This window comes from Eleutherodactylus coqui, chromosome 1 (genome assembly GCF_035609145.1).
Source record: "Eleutherodactylus coqui strain aEleCoq1 chromosome 1, aEleCoq1.hap1, whole genome shotgun sequence".
Taxonomy (NCBI): domain Eukaryota; kingdom Metazoa; phylum Chordata; class Amphibia; order Anura; family Eleutherodactylidae; genus Eleutherodactylus; species Eleutherodactylus coqui.
In genome coordinates, this window is record NC_089837.1 from 486189679 (window position 1) to 486216064 (window position 26386).

At 43.4% G+C, this 26386-nt stretch overlaps 1 protein-coding gene across 1 annotated transcript in view; it reads right to left on the minus strand.

The window, feature by feature from the left end:
- The window catches only part of CUL5 (cullin 5), a 52481-nt gene extending 38555 nt beyond the window's left edge, over positions 1-13926 (minus strand). The window contains exons 1-2 of the mRNA XM_066586179.1: positions 13856-13926; positions 4976-5085 (exon numbers count right to left, since the gene is read on the minus strand). Of these exons, the coding sequence (XP_066442276.1) occupies positions 4976-5085; positions 13856-13879 (134 nt within the window). The 5' untranslated portion in view covers positions 13880-13926. The remainder of the gene's footprint in view (positions 1-4975; positions 5086-13855) is intronic.
- Between the last annotated feature and the right edge of the window lie 12460 nt (positions 13927-26386).

Consider the following 26386-nt stretch of genomic DNA (forward strand, 5'->3'; position numbering starts at 1 on the left):
TAAAGGTTTTATTTTTCCATGGACGGAGCTCTGTGAGGGCTTGTTTTTTACGTGATGATCATTAGCTTTTACGAGTACTATTTTGGGGTACATACGGCTTTTTTGATCACTTTTATTGCGTTTTTTGGGAGGCAAAATGAGAGAAAAAAAAAAAGTATTTTGCCTCAGCTTTTTTAGTTTCTTTCTTTTTTTTTACACTTTTTGTCATACAGGATAAAAAGGGTGTTCAATTTGTTACATTTTTTCCCCCATTAGTATAAAAAGGTTTTTAAAAAAACCCCTTTTTTTAGATTGCGGCGTGCAAGGGGTTAGCAGTGGCGGTCGCTGTCCCGATGCACCTCCACTGTTCCGCGGGATCTTTTGCTATCCACAGGGTATAAGTGTACGCTCTGTGGCGTTAAGAGATTAAAGGGGTAACAACCGTAATCAGCATGAGTGCTGATCCTCACAGTTGCAGGCGGGGGGCTGTACAGAATAGTTTACATTTGTGCCCATGCTAACAGAGTTCATCAAAAAAGGGAACAAACAAAAAAGAAATAAAAAAAAACCCCACACACAGAAGAGATTGTTATGACGAAAAAAACAGACCTGCAAGTAATTAATTTCTTTCCCGTTTAAAAAATACAAAAACAAACAGAAACCACATGGAACAGAAGGAAACAAAATAAAACCCACAGAAATGTCAGATGCGGCTTCCCGCAGCAGATTCTGACTGTGGCTGGCGACCCTGTGTACCTGTCTTCCCTCTTCTGTTCTGTACTGCGGATGGTCGCGGCGAGCCACCGGCACGCACAATACAGATTTTTATTTTAACTCCTGCTTTTCCTGTGGAATCCGTGGCCCGTCTGCAGTGTCAATTGTGGATGGGCCGCGGGTTGGGCGATTTTCATTGACTTCAATGGAAGCCGTTCGTGCGGACACCGCAGGAAAATGGAGCATGCCGCGATTTTTCCTTCGCGACCGGAAACGACAACTGATTTCTACTCGTATGCAGGAGTAATCGATTTCCCGTAGCATTATATGGACGGTTTTTGCTGTGGATCCGCGGTGCGCACGCCCACTGCGGATTCCGCAGCAGAAATCTACCCGTGTGCAGGCGGTCTTAGTCATACAGCCCCTCTTTTTTCATATATTCCCCTTTCCAAAAATACAACCTCTTATCTTTGCGACAAAAGCTCCTACTGCCGGAGAGTCAATGCTTTCTGAATTCCCAAAAGTTTATGTACATTCACAATATTCAATATACAAATTCTGGGATTGAGACCAATATCGACAAGATATAGATTTTTAATTACCGTATATACTCAAGTATTCGCCGACCCGAGTATAAGCCGAGTCGATAAGTTTTACCACAAAAAAATTGGTAAAACTTATTGATCTGAGTATAAGCCGAGCTATACTCCAGTATATAGTAGGTAAAAAAAAGGAATACTCACCTATCAGCCGGCGTCTGTGTCCCCGGCGCGATGCTCTCCCCGGCGGTGCGGCCAGCTGCTGCAGTCTTCTCCCTGGCTTGCTTTTGAGATCCCCGCCGCCAGCGCTCTGATTAGATCGAGCGCCAGCCAATCACAGCCGGCCCTCGATAAACCAATCACAGCCATTCAGAATGACATCACTCCAATCACAGCCAGCGCTCGATCCAATCACAGTGCCGACAGCGGGGATTTGAAAAGCAAGCCAGGGAGAAGACTGCAGCAGCTTGCCACACCGCCAGGGACACAGTTGCCGGCTGATCAGTTAGTATTGAGGTTTTTTTTTTTTTACCTCACTCGAGTATAAGCCGAGGGGGGCTTTTTCAGCACATTTTTTTGTGCTGAATAACACAGCTTATACTCAAGTATATACGGTACCTCTAATACCCCATTCCACAATAGCTGTATTCGGCCGTTCGCGGCTATTAACCCTTTAAATGCCGCGGTCAATTCTGACAGCGGCATTTAAATCCCCCGAACGGCCCCCCTGCAGTGATATCGGGGAAGCCGTGCAGGTGTCATGGCTGCCAGGGGCCTTCTGAAAGGCCCCAGGGCTGCCTTGAGAGACTGCCTATCAAGCCATCCCCGTGTGGTGGCTTGATAGGCTGCCTATCACAATGCAGTATGACGTAATGCTACAGCATTACGTCATACTGCAGGAGCGATCAAAGCATCGCATATTGTAGTCTCCCAGGGGGACTTAAAAGTAAAGTAAAAAAAAGTGCAATAAAGTTTTTTTTAATTGTAAAAGAAAAAAAAAAAGTAATGAAGTTTAAATCACCCCCCTTTTGCCATATCTATAATTAAAAAGTCTAAATAATAAAATAAAAATACATATTTGGTATCACCGCGTCCGCAAAAGTCCGATCTATCAAAGCAGCACATTATTTACCCTGCATGGTGAATGTCCTCCGAAAAAAAAAATAAAGAACCCCAGAAATGCACTTTTCAGTCACCCTGTCTCCCAGAAAAAATGCAATAAAAAGCAATCAAAAAGTCGTATGTATTCCGAATTAGTACTAAAGGAAATTACAGGACATCCCGCAAAAAATGACGCCTCGGTAAACTACGTCGACGGAATAATAAAAAAGCTATTGCGCGCAGAAGATGGCGGCAGAAAATAATTGAAAAAAATGTAATGTCTTTGAAAAAAAAAAAAAAAAAAAGTAGTACAGTAAAAAAAAAAAAAACTTTACAAGTTTGGTATCTTAGTAATCGTTCTGACCCATAGAATAAAGTTATGTCGTTTTGTTGCAGTTTGTGCGCCGTAGAAACAAGACGCAATGAAAGATGGCGGAATGTGTTTTTTTTTTTCATTTTACTGCACTTGAAATTTGTAAAAAGTTTTTCAGTACATTATATGGAACATTAAATAGCACCATTGAAAAATACAACTCGCCCCACAAAAAACAACAAGCCCTCAGACAGCGACGTCAATGGATAAATAAAGGAGTTACGATTTTTTGGAGTGAAGAGAAACAAAAAAAAAAAAAAGACATTCCGCCATACTTCTGTGCGTCCTGTTTCTACGCCACATAAACTGGAACAAAAATGACCTGATAACTTTATTCTATGGGTCAGTGCGATTACTACGATACCAAACTCATTTAGTTTTTTTTTTGCTGCGCTACTTGTATTTTTTTTAAATTATTATCTGTCTCCATTTTCTGCGCAGAATAACTTTTTCATTTTTCTGTCGACTTAAGTTGTCCGAGGGCTCATTTTGTGCGGTACGTCCTGTTGTTTCCATTGGTACCATTTTTGAATACAAACGGCTTTTTGATTGCTTTATATTACATTTTTTCTTGGAGATAGGGTGACCAAAAAACAGAAAATCACATTTCTGGAGTTCTTTAATTTTTTTTTTCAGGTGATGTTTACCGTGCAGGGTAAATAATGCATTACTTTGATAGATCTGACTTTTACGGACGCAGCAATACCAAATACGTATTTTTTCTTTATTATTACATTCTTTTATTGCAAATATGGTAAAAGGTTTTTTTTTAACTTTTCTAATTTTTTTTTTTTTTAATTAGTAAAACTTTATTGTTTTTAATTTACACTTTCTTTTAGTCCCCAAGGGGACCACAACCAGCGGTCACCTTGCGCTGCGAGCGGAGGATGCAGAAGACAAGTGGGATGTCCCCGCTTGTCTTCTGCATTCAGTTGTTTTCTGCACAGGGCACCCGGCTGTTATACAGCCAAGCACTCCATGCAGGGTATGGAGAAAAGAGCTGGACCGCTCTGTCCTTCATACACAGCTGTCATCAGGGAGCGGGATACAGCTGAAACAATAGTATCAGCTGTATTCCGCTGTAATCCCTGATAAGGCTCATCGTTGTCTTTTAGCACACTGAAAGACAACGATGAGCGACGGCTTAACGAAAACTGCACGATGTCAGTGCAGTAACACACAACGATTATCGCTCAAAAGATGGCTTTTGAGCAAATTTTAATCAATAATCATTGTGTCTAAATGGGCTTTCTGTCCTGAAACACAACCATTTATCCTCTCTCTTGCCCACGGCATTGAATAAAGCAGTTTAACCCACGCCAAAAACAACTGTGTGAGAACGACCATAACTCATTCAATGTCAAAGGAGCCTTTAACATCACTCTCTGATGATAAGATTGCATCCGGGCCAAATATTCATAACGATCTGCACAATCCGCACTTTACTTAGAAGTATACAGGTTGTTAAAATAGAGAAAGAGGGCGCAAAAATCTTAGTTTCTTTTATAATCAAAGAATTATCAATGCTGCTACATGGTACATGCCCCGCCTCCAGAAAGCTAATGCTCTGATTTGCTAACTTAGTCTGGCGTTAGCCAATCACAGCCATTCATGACGTCATTGAATGGCTGTGATTGGCTAACGCCAGACTCAGTTAACCAATCAGAGCATTAGCTTTCTGGAGGCGAGGCATTCAAGCCCCGCTTGCAGAAAGCAATGCTCTGCCGACGTGCACGAGGAAGCGACAGCTTGCAGCAGTGCCGCAGGAGGCGAGTATTGATTTTTTTTTTTTCACACTGTATTCCCGGCATATAAGACGAAAAGTCAGGGGTCGTCTTATATGCCGGAAAATACGGTATTTGCAGTAGCGTTCACAGATACCTGCACCTAAGCACCGTCATGATGCGCATGAGCACCATCAGCTTCTTTCCTCCTCGGCATTGCAACTTGGTTAAACGTCAAACAGGCCTCGCAAAAAACAGCCTCTGCTATTAATTTCAATGGGGCAGTAAAATACATCACACGCCGGATGACGTGCATGCAAGGAGTCCCATTAAAAGCAAAGGGAATCACTTGCCAGTCCTTTAACGCGCCGGAGGACTGCAACGTCACAGCAGTGATGGGAGGCTGCAGCGTTTTTTCCCCTCATAGAACGAAACAGAAAAAGAACAAAATGCAGATGTGAAGCTTTCCAGGAAGATATTACATGTCCGATATGATTTAATGCCAAAGTAAGACTATAGGCAGGACAAAGAAGCAGGAGACTTACGAGAACAGGTCGAACCACTGCTGCTTTGTGACGGATTCCTGGCGTAGAAGCTTCAGAACGATCGGTCTCATAAAATCCCATTTGTCCTCAAACTGAAGGGAACCTTTATTCTGAAAAATAAACACAATATTGGGGAGTTAGCACTTCTGCTGCGACTCTTTGGCAACGCTTATGCCCAAGATGTGACCGATTCTTCAAAATGTCGCACACGGCATATTACATTAGGCAAGAATACCGGCGGCCTCTCGCTGTGTGAAAGTGAGTGGTGAAAGCAGAGCGCCCCCAGAGGCCTGGAGCAGCGGGGAGACTTCTCGTAGGACACATTATAAGTCAGGCCTAAACCACGGCACCACCCAAAGCATGTCCAGAAGTGAAGACTAAAATGAGAATGGCCTGACCTGACGGATTAGAAAATAGGCACAGAAAAAAAAAATGAGCATTTTAGGACAAAAGCTCTAATAAATCTCCCCTTATATACAAATCAGATCCGTTCATATTATATATAATTTGCTAAAGCATAGGTTAAGTCCAGTCATACTGCAGTTGTAGCGCATGTCGCGCGATGCATGCCATTATATAATGGCATGGGTCCGATGGCATGCGCTGCAATTGTTGTTAGCCGTTTAGTTGTTCCTGACCCTTAGCGACCCTATAGGCTCCCTGCATGTTGTTCGGTTTGGCTCTGCTTCTTTCAGTTGTGTAATATCCATGCCAGTATCAGCCATCATGTTCTTTGGCAGTCCGGTCTTCTTTTGCCACTGATCTGTCCAAGCATTATGGATTTTTCTAGTGACTCTGCTCGCATTAAATGGCCAAAATACGTGAGCCTGAGTCCGGCCATCTTCCCCTCCAGTGATATATCGGGTCTTATACCATTCAGCACTTTGTTTGTTCCGCTCGCCATCCAGAACACACGCAGCAGCTTTCGCCAGCACCACAGCTCAAACGTATCAATCCTCCTTCTATCAGCGTCACATCCATACATGGCTATGGGGAGTATGATGGTTTGTACTATCTTATGTTGGGATGCTATGCCGATACCCCTACTTTTCCAGATTCTGCCCATGTTTAGCATTGCGCTTCACTGCAATTATAGTATGACAAGACCTTTAGGCCGACCTTACACGAACAGGTCGAATTCCTGGTGTGGATAGCCACAGCGGAAGACCTGCAATCCATCGAGGAAAGTAATTGCAAATAGTCGCGGATGCATGCGACTTTCCACATGGATGGAGTAAGCACAGCTGTCACCCGCAAGGAGGAAAACTCACAAGCGGAGTGTGACACTGGAAAACCGTGCAGGGATTGATGGTGAAAATTATAATATATATATATATTTATTCACACACGCATATACACTCTCCTGGCATTTTCTACCCGTTCTCCTATGAACTTGTGCGTTTCATACAACCGTAATGTTAATGGCGTATGGGCGGCTGAGCACTCATGTTCATTGACTTCATACATCTCTCTCTCACACACATACATATTCTTTGTATGATATCAGATTGGACATCAGATGTCTGGAACAGAAACCAGCCAGCGATGCAAACAGCTGAGTAATGCGCCGCGTCCGTCTATAAATAAGTCCCCCCGGCCGCTCGCTTCCAGATGGTATGAAGTCACTTGTGTGACCCATCCAACACTTGCTTTATCTGCGGTGCAGGATCTGCCATCTTCACCTTGTAGGCAGAACTGAGGGGGGAACCAACGAAAAGAAATCTGGAGGATACGAGGCGGCGTGAGGAATATCAGTACGCCCTTGGGAAGGAGCGCTCAGCGGGAGGGTTCTTCACTCCGTACAGCGACGGAAGGTTCTGTTCACTCATCATGACTTAGACCAAGTCCGGTTGCACATAGACGGCTCGGACTCCGCATGCGGCAGTCTGCAGCACAATCCGGCCCTCAACACGCTGCGATTTTTCCTTTGCTCGCAGAAATTGCAATTCGATCCTGCGAGTTTGTAGTAAAAAGTGATTTGAGATAGCATGTACTGAACGGTATTCGCTGCGGATCCGTGGTGCGGACGCCAACGCGGATTCCACAGTGCAAATCCGTCCGCATGCAGCCGGCCTAACACTAGCAGCAAATGGACACGATAGTAACCAGCTCCAATCACGGCTACTGCTTACCGCAACGTATATACCATCAGCAAGAGATCCCCAGAGCTGTCTAGGCAACAAACGGCACCCCCACAGGGTGAAGCACTGGACATAGCGAAAGACTCCAAGTGCCACCATGTATTCAATCCTATTAAGCCCTGCCTGTGATATTTAACCCCATAATGATGCGCCCCCCCCTTTTTTCCCCCATTTTCGTTTTTTTCCTCCCCCCTTTAAAAAAATTGTTTATCCATCGACGTCGCTGGGTCAGTATGATTGCTACGATACTAAACTTGTATAGTGTTTTTTTTTTTCCAAAGACGTTTAATTTTTTAAAATTATTTTCTGCTGCATCTTCTGCGCACAATAACTTTTTTTATTTTTCCGTTGACATAGTTGAGCGAGGGCTCATTTTTTGCGGGATGTCCTGTAGTTTACGTTAGTACCAATTCGGAATACATACGACTTTTTGATCGCTTTTTATTGCATTTTTTTCTGGGAGACAGGGTGACTGAAAAGTGCATTTCTGGCGTTTATTTATTTTTTTGGGCAACATTCACCAAGTGGGGTAAATAATTCGCTACTTTGATAGATCGGACTTTTACGGACGCAGCAATACCAAATATGTATTTTTCTTTTATGGATTTAGATTTTTTTTTTTTATTATAGATATGGCAAAAGGGGAGCGATTTTATTTAACTTTTTTATTAATTGTAAAAAAAAAGAAAAAAACAACTTTATAGCTCTTATTTTTACTTTTTTTTTTTTTAAAAGCCTTTCAGAAGGCCCCCGGCTGCCATGAGACCTGCACAGCTCCCTACGTTCTCACGCAGGGGGGCTGTATGGGACCGCCCAGAACATCGTTCAGGGGATTTAAATGCCGCTGTCAGAATTGGCAGTGGCATTTAAAGGGTTAATGGGCGCGGCCGATTACAGCGGACACCCGCGCTGTATAAGGAGAGGTCGCCCCGCGACCTCTCTTCATACATACCCCGACGCTCCGGGACGTAAATGTATGTCCTGGAGTGGGAAGGGGTTAATACTACAATATGCTGCAATACAGAAGTACTGCAGTATATCATAGAGCTGATCAAGTTGCAAATAGTGGGACTAAAAAAAAGAAGGAAATAAAAAAATAGTTAAACATTGAATAATGTTTTTAAAGATTAAAAATAAAATATCAAATATTAACCAAACATTTTTTTTCCCACATTTTATCAACAAAAATTCAAAATAATAAAAGAAACATGAATTGAGATCACCCTGTCCATAAAAACCCGGACTATTTACGCATCGCATTATTTATCCCCGCCTGCTCCATAAACGCGTTGGCCTACACATTCTTTGCTACTCGTCTGGATTGAGTGAACAGGAACTAATAAAACTTCATAGGAGTTTCCATAACCTTCGCCCCCCATAAAGCTGGCCTGAACTACGGTGCGCAGCGCCCGCATCTCCTCCCGATTCCTCCTTGCCTGGTTTTTACAGCCGATGGTCAGTGTATATTTAGGAAGTATTTGAAAAGGGGACCTGACGCCAGAGAACAGCGCCGCAGACAAAGTTATGGTGGTCTTCAGGGAGAGGGATGTACTGTTTTAATGCTCCCCGTCTCCCCCATAGGTCCGCACATGGCGCTCTGAGAAGCCAGATTTTCAGATCACGCACAGACTGCGCCGGGGGGAGCGAGAGAGTATAAAAAAATACATCTTGTGGATTCGAACAAGATCATTTGTGGTTTCCAAACCAGAGAATTTTCTACTACAAGCCGTGCGGTTCAGATTTCAGAAACCTTCTCAATGCTGTGAAAAGCCTCCACAGCATAAATGGCGCGTGACTTGAATCCGTAACATGTCAATTTATGGGGTAGATTTCAGAACTTCAAGTGCTGAGTCAAACCCCAGGGCGAATCCGCAGCGAAATCGGCCACTTAAGGATTTAGAACAGGATCTGCACCAAAATCCACAGCGGAATTTCTGCAACATGTGGACAAAACCGTCGGCCGCTCTCACACATGTTCAGTTAAACGCCCCTTGAAACCGCTTTACTTTACCGCAATTTCGAGCGGTGATTTTGAATGAGTGGTACAGCGTTTGACACCTTTTTTTTTTAACTCCCTCCATCATTGTGATGGGTGATGAGGCGTGTTAAAAAACACGAAAACACAGAAATAGAACAGACAGCGCTCAAAAATCGTTGTGTTAGAAATGCTGCGTTCCAGTGCAGGTCTGCGAGGCCCCGTTGAAATCAATGGAAGCATTGTACCGCTATTAGCGTGGTGCCTGGGGCGCCTTGCTAATCGTGGTGAAGAGTGTCCTAAAGCCACTCTCACAGACGTTTTTTTACAGCGCCTCCACTGATATCAATGGGGCTCCTCTCATCTTCCGGTAGTCCGCACTGCTGTACCTAGAGCGCAGCACACACCAACAACTGCTATCGATTGCCGCCAGTGGTCATGTGAAGCGGAAGTGACATCACAAACGCGATAGCGCTGAGTAGTGGTTGCTGGGATGTGATCCGCTGCCGAGTCAAAGTCCACATTAATGATTTTTGCAGAAATGCTGTGGATTTTGCAGCATTTTGGCTCTATGTGAATCCACCCGCAGTCCGTACCGTCCAACTGAGGGGCGCTTATGGCTTAGATCTGAGCACTAATCAAACACTATGGAGTGGACCTCACTACAACCCCCTGCGACCCAGGAACATTTAGCCTGGGTTCACACAGGGCGGTTTTGCCGCAGCAGATCCGCCCGCGGCCGCTAATCTCGGGATTAGCCAGCCCTGTGGACGAGGTTTCTCAGAAATCTCGTCCACACGGGACAGCTAATCCGCTGCGGTAAATCCGGTTGAAAACGCGGCTGCGGCGGCCGCAGCCGCGGTTTCCAAAGATTGAGCATGTCTGTTTACCTTTCCTTTTTTGTTTATTTATGTTACGGCCCCGCTCTCCTCTATGGGAGCGCCGGCCGCAACGGAAAAGCATGCGGCTGAGCCGCTTCAAAGCCGCCGCGGCTTAAACCGCGGCGGTTCTCCCGGCGGAAATCTCGCGGTTTTTGCTGCAGCCAAACCGCGAGATTTCTGACGGGAATCCGCCCTGTGTGAACCCTGCCTTATAGTGACCTGCAGCCCACAGGGATTCCCTGCTGATAGTCTCACTAGACAGGATGGATCCTCAGCAGATTTAAGCCCCTTTTGCACGGGACTGTCGGCTGCTATATTGCTTGACAGCCGTCCCAGCGGCGATTGCTCCTGTGCTTTTACACAAGAGGATCAGTGAAGTGGGCCAATGATCCATCTAGCGGGTGCCTCCATTCACAGTAAGCAGGCAGTCATTCATAGATGAGCAACTGCCTGTTTGCACAGAGTGATGCAGCGGCAGACCAACAATGATTTTTGGGTCCGCATGAGCGATCCGATCAGCGATTTATTGCTGATCGGTTTTCCGCCGCACGCATTCACACTGCACAATTATCGTGCAAACCGTTCGATCTAACGAGTGATTTATACAATTATCATGCCGTGTAAAAGGGGCTTTAGAGCATACCATGAAATGGTTAATTAATAGAGATGAGCGAACGTACTCGTTACGAGTACTTACGCACCCGAGCACCGCCATTTTCGAGTACAGCGGTACTCGCGCGTAAAGATTCGGGGGGCGCCGTGGCGGCACGGGGGGTAGCAGTGGGAAGTGGGGGGGAGAGGGAGAGAGAGAGGGCTCCCCCCTGTTCCCCGCTGCTCCCCCCCGCACCGCCGCGCCTCTCCGCGCCCCCCGAATCTTTACGCCCGAGTACTGAAGTACTCGAAAATGGCGGTACTCGGGTGCGTAAGTACTCATTACGAGTACGTTCGCTCATCTCTATTAATTAATAAGAACTGTGTGTAAAGGCTCATTTACACTCGTCCCCGCACATACTCGCTCTCGTGCTGCTGCACAGGAGCGAGTATTGCTGGCTCTCTGACAGAGCAGCCAGCAGGGGGCGGGGCAATGCAGGAGATTTCAATCCTCGCTCTTCCCCGCCCCTCTCCATTCACTTAACACAGCGGCTGTTCACTACTGAATGGCTGCTGTTTACATGGAACAATCATCATTCAGCTCATCGTCCAGGCTGTATAAACGATGGATGATGAGCTGAACGATGAGCGTTCAGTATTAACGGCTGCTGTGTTATGTGAATGGAGAGGGGCGGGTCAGGGCGAGGAGTGAAATCTCCTTCTGCTGCCCCGCTGCGAGCCCACGATACTCGCTCCTATGCAACAGCACGGGAGCGAGGACACACGGGGGCGAGTGTAGGGCATTGTTTGCCCGACATTCGTCCCGTGTATATGGGCCTTAAAGCTGGGACTCCACAGCACAAGGACCTCTCCTCTCTTGTACACGAAATACCAAGCAGTCTTCATTAGATATCTGATTACTTGCCTATAAGACGGCATGCAGTGAATCACTCAGCACAGCCTGTCAGCAGCTGCTGGAGGACACTGAATGAAGGAGAAGAAGCCAGCAGAGATCTTGTCTGCTGACAGGTGGACTCTGCACTGTAGCAAGCCGGAGGCAGACTGAAGAACTCACAAGACTTCCATAGCCGACGGGAGGGACTAACGTCCAGAATGTCTGCATAGTGATCCCCCCCCCTTACAGTTATAGCGTAGCATAACATTGGGGCTTGTTGCAAATGGCGACAAAACTGTACATTCTTTTTGCCATTTGCAAATTCTTTGGCACCATCTGGAACCCCGGATTTCTGGAAAAATTGGGCATATTTACTTTTGAAAATGTAACTGTTTTGGTATGAACTGCATGAGCCACATACATATTTTAGATACTTGTTGGAGACTTTCTTTGCCATGGCCTAAATACGACACAGTGAGTCAAAAATTGCACCCAAAGCGGCACAATTCTGTTGCAAACTAAGCCAACTAAAAGGCGATATAGAATAAAACGAGATAATCTTAAAGTTCAACAGATTTACCATTCAGAGGAGCCACCGGAATAAATCTCGCATATTTACAGACTGTCGGGGCGATTATCTCTTAAACAGTCGCAGGAAACCGCAAACTCAGGCAATAGTCGTCCCGCGTACAAGCGCCCGCCAACATAGCTAAAAACCAAGTGCCCGTCCGGCTGTCTATACAAGACGCTCAATCTTCAAGCGACTGCCTGCTTACTGTGAATGGAGGCGGGCGGCCAGAACGATCCCCGGTCGCTCCATCTCCACTCACGACTTAGTCATAGTCACCGAGACGGCTGTCAGGCATTACTGTGCCCAACAGTCGCCCCGCTGCGCCAAGAGTGCAAGTTGTGCCCTATCTGATGCAGCAGTCACTGGAAGTGGGGCAAACAGGACACCCCCACTCTCTGGTTCGGGGGGATCCCTGGCCAGATTCCCCACTGATCAGCTAGTGGATAGGGGATAATGTCTTGTAACTGAAATACTCCTTTAGGCCGCCTGCACACCAGCGAGTTCGAATCGCGGAATCCGTGATCGCCTCCCTCGTGGCCGATACACTGCATTCCGCACATATTTAAACCAATAGAGCATCCGCATGTCAGCATGCTCTACTTTTTCACGGATTCCGCACACACCGCTTCCATTGAAGTCAACGGAAGCCGTCCGACCCACGGCCCTTCCTAGAGATGATGTGGAAAAAGCAGGAGTTTAAAAAAAGATCTGTACTGCGCATGTCCGACGGCGAGTCGTGCGGACCATCCACCGTACAGATTATGAAGACAAAACACATAAACGCGCGGCCTCAGGCCAGGCACAGGGTCGGATTCCACTATGGGCTCCCGCATGTGTGCAAGTGGCCTTAAGCTAAAAGAACATGTGACGTCAGACCGCATCATCCAACCGCTGTACGCTGCAGCGATATCCATATAGCAGAGGTCATGTGACCATATTGTCTAAGGGTTGGTTGCTATGAGATATCACATCGCTATGGGAACATGACTGCGGCCGTATATCACGGGACGGGTAGAGAAGAACTACAGAAAAAAAAAAAATAAATAAATAAATAAATTGTAATTTTATTTATTTTTTATGCGTTCAACCGATTTCCTGTTAGCGAAACTATGGACTAGCCCTTTAAATGTCACCTAAACATTCCCCCTAAACATACAGGGCCCACGTAGCGGGTTATTACAGACCATCTCCCCGCTGTGATCCCCCGTAACTCACGACCCGCAGATACAGAAATTTGATAGTAATGGAAACAGAAACTCAAAAGTTTTCATTTGGCAAAAACTACCTACCATAAGACATCCTTGTTGCCCCTAGCAACCAATCACAGCAAAGCTTCCATGTCCCAGCAGTGAAAGCTGCGCTGTGATTGGTTGCTATGGCACTCATCCCCTCTGATGGGGAAACATTTTTGATGTTTTTGAGTTTCTGTTGCCATGGTTACCACATTTCTCCATCCAAGTGTCATTAAATGTGAGGTATGGGGGATCCGATCCTCTGTAACCCCCCCTGTGCGTCTCTATGGTCACCTATAAGCCGGCAGCCATTGCTATGACCAGTGACAAGCCGGACCCGGCCTCCTTCCACTGATCACTGACATGTCAGCAACGGCCAGACCCCGGTACAGCTCCAGGGACTTGTGTGCACGGCTCAGGCCGGTGTCCCTGTCAGTGACAGCACCGGAGATGGACATGACAGCGCAGAGACGAGGGGCAGCTTTACCCCGCCGCAGCCTAGCGCCGCAGCCTAGCACCACAGCTTCCACAGCCACGTCCACACCGCATTCACGAGGAAGCGGTAAAGCGGAGCCGAGGGGGAGGGCTGCTTACCTTTAACAGATGAGACGTCGCCATGTTCCCTGAACTTGTCCTCCCGCAGGATCCCGCGAGATCTTCCCACTGCTGACGTCACGTCCCGCGAGATCTCCAGAAGCTGCGACGTAGATTGGGCACGTGACTTCCTGCTACGTCAACACGGAAAGCTTAGCGCTGTCAATCACGATAACTCGTCGCGCCATTGGTCAGGAGGGGTTTTGGGGCGGGGATAGTGATCTATAAATATGTCAGTCACGCGGCGTTCGCGGGCTTTTGGTTACAGAGGGTGGTGGGTTGTTAGTGAGCGCCAGGGTTCTGAGGTGAAATAATGGCGTTCAGGCCTAAAGAGGCTTAGTACTGCAGAACTTCGTCAGAATTCAGGGCTCAGTGAATTAGGGAAGCGCCTATAGGGTGAAGCGCCACAACAAGCCTTCACTGAACAAGACTAGTAACACAATGGAGTACTTCAGTAGAAGTGTGCAGTGCCTAAAAGCACACAGGCCGCCATTGTAACCACAACTATAGGGCTTCACACTATTTATGCCTCGGGGCAGCGTCAGAAAATGCTGAAATGCAAACCTGCAAGATTACCTGAAGTTCAATACATGCAATAGGCAAAACAGCATGTGGCCCAACCGTGCCAGGGGGCAGCTGCCATATCCTGCCTCCCCACAAGCATTTCAATCACTTGTAGCATTGATTACTGCACTAGTGCTGCTGCCCCCTTGGCAAGTAAAATGCTGGTCGGGTGGACATTATTAGGCTGGGTCTACTAAGGGGGGGTTGTTATAAACTGCAAATGCCACTGTGGGCATCACTGCCAGCTCAACTATTACTGGAGTTGCAGTTAAGACTGGGGGCATTATTATTACTATGGGGGAGTCACTATTGCTGCTTCAGCCACTATGGGGAAGTCACTATTGCAGTCACAATGGTAGGATCTCTATAACTACTGTGGCCACTATTGGGGTCGCTATTAATACTGTGGCCACTATTGGGGTCGCTATTAATACTGTGGCGACTATGGGGGTCGCTATTACTATTGGGGGGGGGGGGTCACTATCACTAGAGGTCACTAGCACAGGATGCAGAGGATGTGATTTGATGTAAAAGGGGCATGCTGCTACAATTGTACCAAAGTTGAATTAAAGTTCTATAGATACAGTAGCATAGTATGGGAAGGCTGATAAACACATCCATCCAGTTCAGCCTATTATCCTGCAATGTTGAGCCAGAGGAAGGCAAAAAAAAAAGTTCATGAGGTAGAAGCCAATCTTTCTCGTCTTGAGGGAAGAAAAATCTTTCACGATTGAAAATCTTAACAGTCGAGTGACTTCTTGAATCTACAACTGTTCTGAAGTAATGCAGTGACAATAGGTAGATGAAGACATAGTAAACTCCAAGATCCATTGAATTTAGGGGTCAGAAATGGTGTCTGGAAATGTCGACGGTTTCTGTAATAAGGCTGTTTGCACAAGTCTGATTTCCATTCCTAGAGCTGGGACTGATATCAGTCATATTCTACAGTGCTTGGAAAATCAGAGGGTACAACTACACAAATAAAATGGCATACAGTAACTGATAAGCGGTGTGAACAGTAGGACTGAGGGCCTTGCTCAAAAATGTTAACCATCTATGACCAATCAATTGTGTGGATTTTTATTTTGAGTGAGACAATTGTCCTATTATTGAAGTCTTTCAGGGTTCACATCCTTCAAAAATAGTAGAATTCCTGGCTGGAAAAGAGTAAGGCTAGTATGAAGAGAGCTTTTAGCCTTGTGTGCGTCGTAGTTTGCTCATTTATTATGAAAGTGCTATAGTTATTTCTTTACACTATTTTTTACTTCCAGATAGTTTTTTTTTTAACCCCTTAGAACCATAGGCTGTTTGCGCCTTTTAAAGGGGTTTTCTCATGACCATAAAAACTTTCCCAGCAACTGGGCCCCTTATAAAAATAGGTGATAATCGCCTCTACTCTGACCCCCGAAGCAGAGCTCACACTGCCTTGACTTCTGGGTAGGTGGCTGGACGGAAGCACGTGCCTGCTGTGTCCAATCGCGGAGTAGCCATCAGCACTCATATCTTTGGTGCCATGATGCCAGGAGTTTGGGGATGCAACACTGATGGTATCAAGATTACCTTTAATTGCTCAATTTTGGGTTTGTAGATAAATGTGAAAGCTCACATAGTGATATTTACTTTAAAATTAGTGCTGACCAAAGGACTGCAAGCATTTAAAAAAAAAAAAAAAAAGGTTAAAAGACCTAGTAACATATGGCAGTATGTAAGGCTGAGAAAAGACATGTCAATCCAGTTCAGCCTATTACCTCCCAATGTTGATCCAGAATTAAACAAAACAAAAAACAATGATGCAGAAGCCAATTTTCCTCGTTTAGGGGAAAAAATTTTTTTTCTGACTCCAATCTGGGAATCCGAATGATCCTCGGAACACGGACCCTTATAAAGCTGTTAGTGATTATAACATTATATTGTATCGCTCAAGAAAGCTGTCCATGCCCCTCTTGAACTTTTATAAAATTTGCCATCACCACCTCCTTAGGCAAGGGAGCTCCATAGTCTTACTGCTCTTACAGTAAATAACCCCCTTCTATGTCCGTGTAGAAACCGTCTTTCCTCTAAACGTAGAGGGCGCCCCCTTGTTAGTCAAAGTCTTGGGTATAAAGATCATGGGAGAGATCCCTGTACTGTCCCCTGATATATTTATACATAGTTATTATGTCGCCCCTCGGCCTCCTTTTTTTCTAAACTAAATCACAATTTTGATAACCTCTCTGGGTATTGTAGTCCGCCCATTCCATTTATTACCTTAGTTGCCCGCCTTTGTACCCGCTCGAGCTCTGATATGTCCTGCCCAAAACTGTCCACAATATTCTATGTGTTGTCTGACCAGTGGACGTGTAAAGAGGAAGAACAATGTTCTCGTTATGAGCCCCTAGATCTCTTTTGATGCAGCACATGATCTTACTTGCCTTCGCAGCAGCTGCCTGACACTGGTTGCTCCAGTTAAGCGTACAGTTAACTAAAACCGCCAAGTCCTTTTCCATGTCAGTGATACCCTGTGCTTGCTCATTTAGTGTGTAATTGGGACATGTATTTCCCCTGACAATGTGCAGAACCTTACATTATCAGTGCTAAACCTCATTTGCCACTTTTCTGCCCAAATCCCCAACTTGTTCAGATCCTTTTGCAACTGTTTGTACATAATTTTGCATCATCTGCAAATATTGATATTTTACGGCACAATCCTTCTACCAGGTTATTAATAAAAATATTATAAAGAATAGGGCCCCAAACCGACCCCTGTGGTACCCCACCAGTAATGGTGACCCAATGAGAGAGTGTACCATTTATAACCACCCTCTGCTTCCTATCACTGACCAGTTACTTACCCACTTACACACATTCTCACCCAGACCAAGCATTCTCATTTCATATGCCAACCTTTTATGCAGCACAGTATTTTAAACGCTTTGGAAAAGCCCAGATACACAAGATCGATGACTCTCTACACGGTCCAGTCTGGAACTTTACCTCATCGTAGAAGCTGATCAGATTGGTTTGCCAGGAGCGATCTCTCATAAACCTGTGCTGATACGGAGTTATACAGCTATTTTCCTAGAGGTATTCTAGAACAGCATCTCTTAGAAACCCTTCAAACATTTTACCCACAATAGAAGTGAGAATTACTGGCCTGTAATTTCAAGGCTCACTTTTTGACCCCTTTTTGAATACAAGACGATGATTGTTATAACAATTCAATAGGGGCTTCCACTTCGTGAAGAATTTTAAGGGACGTTGGGGTAAGAGGAGGAGAGAAGAGATAAAGGTTTTGTTTTTTTATTGTACACTATTTTCATGTTAAAAACCAAATTAAATATATTTAAGCAAAATAAAGGGTTAATTCCAGAATAGCTGGGCAAGAAAAATAGGAACATTATAAAACAAATAGAGAACGTTACTTCTGCCCCTCTATCCTGCCTCTATACTCTGGATGTTTGTTTTTGCAAGGCAAAGAGCAGTGAAAAAATATAGGTGTTCAGAGCTGTAAGCACGGTCAAATAAGTTTTTTCAAGGATTTGCTAGAGCGAATCTGGTCCATCATTCTACCTAGTTATCCCAACTCACCTTATTAAAGTACATTTTCAGCATCAATCAACATGATTGGGGATAAATTGGCTGATCTAAGATTCTAGTAAATTTCAGAGGTCAGTTTCTATGCTGATATCACTTTCTTGTGCATCAGCATATTATTCACAAGACGTTAACATTCTGAGAACAAAGGGGTAGATGGAGTGGAAGCCTATCTTATGGCAGGCAATCACTTTTCTGGCATAGTAAAACTCCACTAGAGATGTATGGGGATATTGAGAGACACAAATTCCCAGATCAGGGCGAAAGAGAAAAGCCTTAAAGCACAGGCCAACTGGGGAGCTCATTTCTTCTTTTAGGAATTTAATACACGGTTACAAGAAACTTTGCATCATTAGGTAGGACCATAGAAGAGAGAAGAAGATACTTTGTGCCAAGTGACACTTGGGGGCATAAGTGATTATAGTGAAATCTATTGAGCCTAGTTTAGAATAATAGGCTCTGTATATAAGTCTTTGCAGTTTGAGGACACCTCCTTTAAAGGAGGTGAAAACTCTATCCTCATTGGAGACGAAGTATGGGCAAGCTCCCTATTTCAGATATTAAGTAATATAATCTGGTACAGGGAATTCCCGATAGAAAAGTCAGTTGTGACCCCTCTGTAATTCGAGAGCATGTTTAAAACACATGTAAAAAGTTGTGAGACTGGTAGATTAAAATCTGTCTGGAAGGGGCCTAACACCCCAGTTACTGAATAAATGCGTGAAAGGTGCCATAATCCCTCAAATGTTTAAGGGTTTAAAAGAATTCCCCAGTGTATCCAGTTCTTGACCTGGGAGATTGCCTGTTTTTAAAGTGCAAAATAGGGCCTTCTGCTTCTTTGTCCTTGGGTTATGGAAGCATTTACATATTCAATATCGTCTGATAATTTAGGTTATTTGTAATAAAGAATGTAAGCTTTTCATGTGTAGGAACGTTGAAAAAACTAGTGTAATATATGTATGCTATTGGTCAATCTTTTTATTTGACGGATGTGTGATTCAGCAGGTGGTTTGGGTCAAATATATAATAAGGTTTTCTCCAGCTAACAAAGTTTGAAGAAGCAGCTTTCTTTGTTGTAACCATGCAACGCATTTTGTATTTGTACCAAATGCTTTGTCAGGTTAGGGATCTATATATTTAAATGGTAAAAACACTGAGTTGCCACTAATTCTGATTTCCTGGTGTCGCACAACCATTCTTTAGGTCCTAAATAAAAAAAATTAAAAAAAAGGAGTCACAACTCGATAATTTAATGAATGCTAAGGGCAAAAGTAAGTGCCACCCCTATGTAATGTACCTATTCTAATTCTCTAACTTCCCGTTTTCGTACAAACTTAAAACTTGGCACAACCATTTTTTTAATGTCCTAAATAGGAAAAGTAAAGGGGTGACAACTCGTTAATTCAATTTTAAGTGCAAAAGTGAACCCCCCCTTTTGTATGTAACTTCCCGGTGTCATGCAAGCGTAAAATTTGACACAAGCATTCTTTAGGTCTTACATAGGAAAAGTAAAAGGTAATAAGCAACTTGATTATTCAATTCTAAGTGTGAAAATAAGTGACCCCCTATGTAATGTAACTAATAACACATCTGAACCGCACAAACATGACATTTGCCATTTTCATTCTTTACCTCCTAATAAAGGGATTGCAACTTCAATATTCAATTCGTAGTGTGAAAAACGGAAAATCTGCGATATGACCGTTCTTTTCTCAGAAGCCGTAAAGCCTAGGGAAATTATTTGTATACTAATGAGAATCTACCTCACCCTCTTTGTGTATATACTAAGGAGAATCTACCTCACCTCCTATCTGTATATACTGAGAAGAATCTACCTCACCTCCTTTCTGTATACTGAGGAGAATCTAACTGACCTCTGTGTGTATATACTGAAAGACTGTAAAGTACATAAGGAAGCGGCCATGAACTGCAGGGGTGGAGAATGCCTTTAAGGCTAAGAAGGGGCTGCAACTTCCAGTCTGGGAGTAAATTTGAATGAAAGGGGGTGTTATGTCTAAGGGTAAAGGGAGAAAAATGCGAGGGATGGCACATTCTGCAGAGGGACATGGATCGGTTCATGCAGCCTGAGGAGAATCTAACGCTCCTCTGTGTAATCGTATTTTAATCCTCGGTTTCTCTGAAGTACTAAAACAAGGTCAAAGGTTATTTCATCCAGTTAAAGAATAATATGATGCATTTAAAATAAACTCAGGCTACATACACATGAGCGAGCGTGATAACACTCCAATATTTTCTGGTGCGTGTGAGGCGTTTTAGTTGAAAAACCTCTCGCATTGCATCACTGCAGTGTGCATTTTTCACACACGATTAAATGTTAATACATTTAGATGTAAGGAATTTGCCTTTTACTGAGCATGTCACAAAACCTTTACGAGAATGGATTTATGCAATTAATGCATTTGAGTATGTAAGCAGGTCATTGCTTCGCAATGTGTACGCCTACAGAATTGGTAGTGCAACATGGTATGACCATGCATTTTGCACTGCATATTTAGTGCAAGGCATGGCTGCATCACCCTCTTGTAATTGGAAAATGAATACATTTTTATTAAAAATCCTCAAGTATAACAAAATAATTATGGGGGAGCTAGAAGATTACATCAAGTGGAAGAATACGGAAGGGACTAGTCCAATCACTATTTTGTTATCACATAAAGTGTATATAAGGAGAATACGGAAGGGAAACTTATCCAATCACTATTTTGTTATCACATAAAGTGTATATAAGGGATTTTAATTATGCTAGGCTCACGGTACAAAAAAGGAAAAGCATTAGAAATAGATGTTAGGTGAAATGAATGTGACGCTTTCTTCCCTTGTATATCTTAAAGTATGCTCCTTCCATTTTGTATGATGTAGTCTGTGTCTGCTTTGTATTTTTCCTTGAACAAAATTTGCTAAAATGTATTGAATAATAAGAAGGGACCTTGATTCAAACATTCCAAGGCCCTAGATTGAATGTCTCGGGTCATTGCGCCTTGTTCTCCTGTCTCTCTCTAAACAACTTGTGTTCAGAGAAGTTAATCATGTAGGATTCTACTACATCTGCGTTTTTTCCTTCAGCAATTTGATGTTAAATTCCTCTATCTATATTATATATAATATATAAATATATATAAAAAAAAGACGAAAGCCCTCACTGACTGACTCGCCACTAATTCTCCAACTTCCCAATGTCATGGAAACTTGAAATTTGGCACGAGCATTGATTATGTCATAAATAGGAAAAGTTAATGGGTCCCAACTTGATTATTCAATTCTAAGCGCAAAAGAATTAGCGTCCAAATTTTATGTATGGAATCTAATTCTCTCACTTCCCAATGTCATAGAAATTTGAAATTTGGCACAAGCATTGATTGTCATATATAGAAAAAGTTAATGGGTCCTAACTCGATTATTCAATTCAAAGCGCAAAAGAATTAACATCCAAATTTTATGTACGGAATCTAATTCACTTCCTGATGTCATAGAAACTTTAAATTTGGCACAGGCATTGATTATATCATAAATAGGAAAAGCTTAGGGATGCCAACTCGATTATTCAATTCTAAGCGCAAAAGAATTAGCGTCCAAAGTTTACATACGTAATCTAATTCTCTCACTTCCCGGTGTCATAGAAACTTGAAATTTGGCACGAGCATCGATTCTGTCATAAATAGTAAAAGCTAATGGGTCCCAACTTGATTATTCAATTCTAAGCGCAAAAGAATTCGCGTCCAAATTTTATGTACGTAATCTAATTCTCTCACTTCCTGATGTCATTTTATATAAAAAAAAAACGTTGCATGGTTACCTCCACGTGGTGTTTCCTGGGTAACGCAAAGAACCGTGCAAAATGGTGAACATATTTTTTTTCCTCGGTATCTCTAAAGTAACCACGACTTCATAAGATTTTCCGTGTGAACACCAGATAAACACCAGTACCAAAAATAACTCAGGCGAAGCCGGGTATATCAGCTAGTTTTGTATATTAATATTGTTTGTCTCATCTACCAATGGTAATAAATTATAGATTTCAATTATTGTAATCAAAGCATGTGCCACAATAAAAGCTCTGTCAATCAATGAATAATTACTTTGATCACGCTAATTGTTGTGGTGAGAGTTAATCTCCTGAGCTCAGCTTAAGTTAGACCCCAAAAAACATATTGTATAGCAAATATTGATTTTTGCACTAACATAGACTACCTTATAAAAGGTAGCAAAGAAGCAGAACTGAAATTGAGGACACCCCCTTCAGATGCAAACCACAATCAACTCTTTAAATTTGGAGAAGAATTGCGAAACTCCCTACTACATGACTGATAGAGAGCTCACAAACCTTAGGGCCACTATGTATACCTCAATAGGCAAGCCATCTAAATGCCTAGCAAACCAAGTAAAGAAAAAAAAGGCTAGAACAAAAATCCCTTCAGACTTTACTACGACAAATTATACAACTTGAATGGAGACCCAAACGTTTTCCAACCCGATAATAAAAACATTTCAGACTTCCTCCAAAAAATCTCCCTTCCAAAAATATCTAAAGAGGATGACAACAAATTAGGGGCCCCAATAACCTTGTCAGAAGTAGCTGAAGCAATTACCAAACGGAAATGTTTCAAAGCTCATGAACCAGATGGATTCGTCAATGACTATTTTAAATTGTTACCCAAATCTACCCACATTTAATAAAGGCATATAATTCAGCTTCCTGTACAGGCTACTTTCCAAAGGAATTCCTCCAAGCCACAATAATCACTTTTGCCAAGGCCAGGTAAAGAACTCCATGTGCCAGAAAACTTATGCCCAATTTTTTTGCTCAATGCAGATGCAAAAATTTTTGCAAAAATATTAGCTAAGTGTCTTTTAGATAAGTTACCCAACATAATTCACTCAGACCAGGTAGGTTTCATCAAAGGTAGACAGGCCTCAGATGGTACCCAAAGGATTATCGATTTTCTACACTGTGTGAAGCATTCCCAGACCCCAACTACTTTACTAACGGATGCTGAGAACGCCTTTGGCAGTGTCCACCAGGGATACACTTTTGCGACAGAGAAATTTTGGCCTAGGTGAAAACTCTATTAACTTGATTAAAATTTATACTCCATTACTCCAACCCGTCCGCAAGGATACTAGTAGATGGGAACCTGCCAAGACCTTTGGAAATAACCAATGGAGTAAGGCACCGCTGATATTCATAAGAGTATAGAGCCACTGGCTAAAGCTTTACTTAGTGACCCAGAGGTGAAGGGGATTAACGTAGGTCTACGTAATCACACATTAAGACTATTTGCCGAAGATGATATACTCGCCATAACAAAACCCTTAGTATCTCTTTATAAGGCCCACCAAGCTATTAAAGACTATGGAGCAGTATCCTACTATAAATTACAAATAAATCCCAAATTTTGGGTGCCAAGATTCCCTCAGACTTCACAGCAATACAAAAAGAATTCCATTTTGAATGGCAAAAAGATTGTATCCCATATCTAGGAATAACTGATCTTTAAAACTATTGATCGAAAAGAATTTTAACCCCCTCTTGGAAACCATTCAGCAATATATTAACTCTCATATGACAAGGGTTTATCCTGCCTAAGTGGGATAGAGGCGTACAAAATGATACTACCTAGGATCCTATGTGTTTACTACAAGTAATTCTTCCCAAAAGGGTCTTAAACAAATTCCAAAGCCAAATTTGTATTGGCTGGACAAAAAACCCAGAACAGTGAATATTTTGGCATTAAGAAGGGCAAAGGAGGGCCAGGAATCCCCAAACTTGAAGCATACTATAAAGCAATTATCAATCAAGCTAAAATATGGTTAGAGACCACATCAGGCTGGAAAGGTATTGAAAGAGCAAAACTATGCCCAAGACCTTTTGGGAGTGTTGTTGTGGGCCACTTTTCTGATCCAGTACCAGGATAGTCAGACGTTAAAAATTACAAACTTAAATTTACCCCCGACTATACGCACCTCTCTGAAAGCCTGGTGTACATTCCTTATGAGTCAATCGGCCTCATCCCAATGGTGCAAACCAAATCTACCTTTTGGAGATATTGGAGCCTTTTTTTAATGGCCTATCCACAAGTCCTTGGGAAAACAGCGGGATTAATTACACAAATGACTTCTTGGTGGTAAACTTAAATATTTTCAAATCTTACAGGCACAATTCAGACTCCAGGAGGGTGAGAGACTTCACTATTTTCAGGTTTGCTCTTTCCTGAAGTTGGCTAATATGTGTAAAGTAAAATTCTTTAAAACAGTCCTACAAGTTTTGCAGAAAGGCAATACACCACATATTTCAATAACTAGAAATGTGTACAACTGTTTGACAGGGAGCTATGAGGTTAGCAAAAGAATCCACTTACTGAATTGGAAAAAATATTTCCCATAGAAAATTAGGCATTTACCCTCAAATTAGCAACGTGTGCAATAAAAGGAGCCGCAATTCTGGAAACGTACACAAATTGTTACACGCTGGTACCCCACTCCAGCAATTCTGAAAAAGAGGTTTACGTGATGACGATCACTGCTGGAGGGAGTGTTGCCACCTAGGAATGTTACTCCACAATTTTTGGGAAACCTTTCTGGGAAGAAGTATTTAATACAATAAACACTTCAGCGAACACCCAGGTTGCCAAAAGACCTGAAACTGCTTTACTACTAAATCTGGAGGGTGATCAGGTTGGCCTTAAGAAACTGTTGGGTCATATCTTAATGGTAGTGTAGTGGCCTTAAGGTCCTCAAGGGTAGCCACACATTCATTTGTTTTGTAGCACCTTGCTGTGTGCTCCTAGGAGACATAGAAGGTATTGTACATCAGAAAGACCCCTCTCTTCCTTTTCCTTACAGACAGGCTTTTCTGCCCCGCAGCGTGTGTTCTGATTGTCTGCTGCCACTTCATATTCCTGATTAGTAGAGGGGAGCAAAAAACCTAGAAAAAGTGAGCTGCGTGAGACAGGATGAGGGAGGAGTTGGTGCGTGTGAGGAGATGACTAGGAGTTGTTGGTGTCAGAGTAGGAGGTGTGAGGAGACACTCTTCAGTCTGGTCAGGATTCAATGTTGCTCTTTGCGGTAAGCAAGCATTTACTAGCTCCCCGATCACAAGCAGTGGGCCGGAGATAAATCAGGGCCTCATCTACTTAACAGTGAGTTGCACAAACCCCACTAGAAATACAGAAAAGGGGCACTCCCCATCCGGGTACCCGGATATTTGCTGAAGACTCTTCAGCAGATGTCCCTCCGATTTGTGTGGAATGGATCAGTCCCAACAATTTCGCACCTTACATAAACAGACGAAGGGGAGGTCTAGGAGTTTCTAATTATTTAAAATATTACCAGGTGACCCAGGTGGCTCAGCTAGCTCTCTTGCACTCCTCCTCTAACACCCCTCTTTGGGTGTTTTTGGAAGCAACTATAATACACCCTTTTATGACCGACTCCATTTTATGGATACCACCCAAACATAGGCCTCCAATCAGTAATCCCATCGTTAACCACTCCCTCCATATCTGGGACTCTATAAAGTACTCAGGGAAGCTGCTATCTTCTCACTTACCTCTTACGCCATTTTTGCGTAACCCTATGTTTCTGCCAGGAATGGAATTGCCCAAGTTGTTTGTGAATTAGACGAAATCAGGCCTCGTTAAACTATACCATTTACTCTCAATAGGCGGACCCACTCCCTTTCCTGTCCTACGGGAAAGATTTAACTTGCCACCCTCAGGAATCTTCCGATACCTGCAGCTAAAACATTTTACATCCTCTCTCCTTAAGAACACGAGCTCTCCACTGACCTTAACTCCATTTGAGGGACACTGTTATAAAAACCCGCACGCAAGAGGCCTCATTTCGCAGATTTACTTAGTCCTGATACATTCCGCCTTTCGTACACAATTACCGTACGTAATGCGCTGGGAAAAGGACCTAAATAATATCCCCCCTGACTCTAGGAAGATAGTCTCTTTTTTTCTGGCCACGAAGCAAGTTATCGCCCATTCGTGGCGCAAAGCTTCCCTGGACTTCACTGAGGTCAAATGCAGGATGGACTGGCAAATAAATGAAAAGCAGATAAGCATGAGAAATTCTTAAAAATATGGTCCCCATTGCTAGATTACTCCTACCCCTCACAAAATAAGATTCCTAATCTCCCTGTAAAAGAGGAGAATAATGATAAATGACTACCTTATTCTATAGTCCAAGACTGTCACCGGCAGCATCCACCCCATGTGAAAAACTCCACCTGTCTCAGAAATCACCCCTCTCCCCCCTCACCTATCTTTCCTAATTCCTCCCTATTTCCCCCTAAAGCCAGGTTAGGCCTTGACCAGGCCGTTCGTATTCTGTTACTTTTAATTAACAGTCCAGTTTCAAGATTGGGCCAGA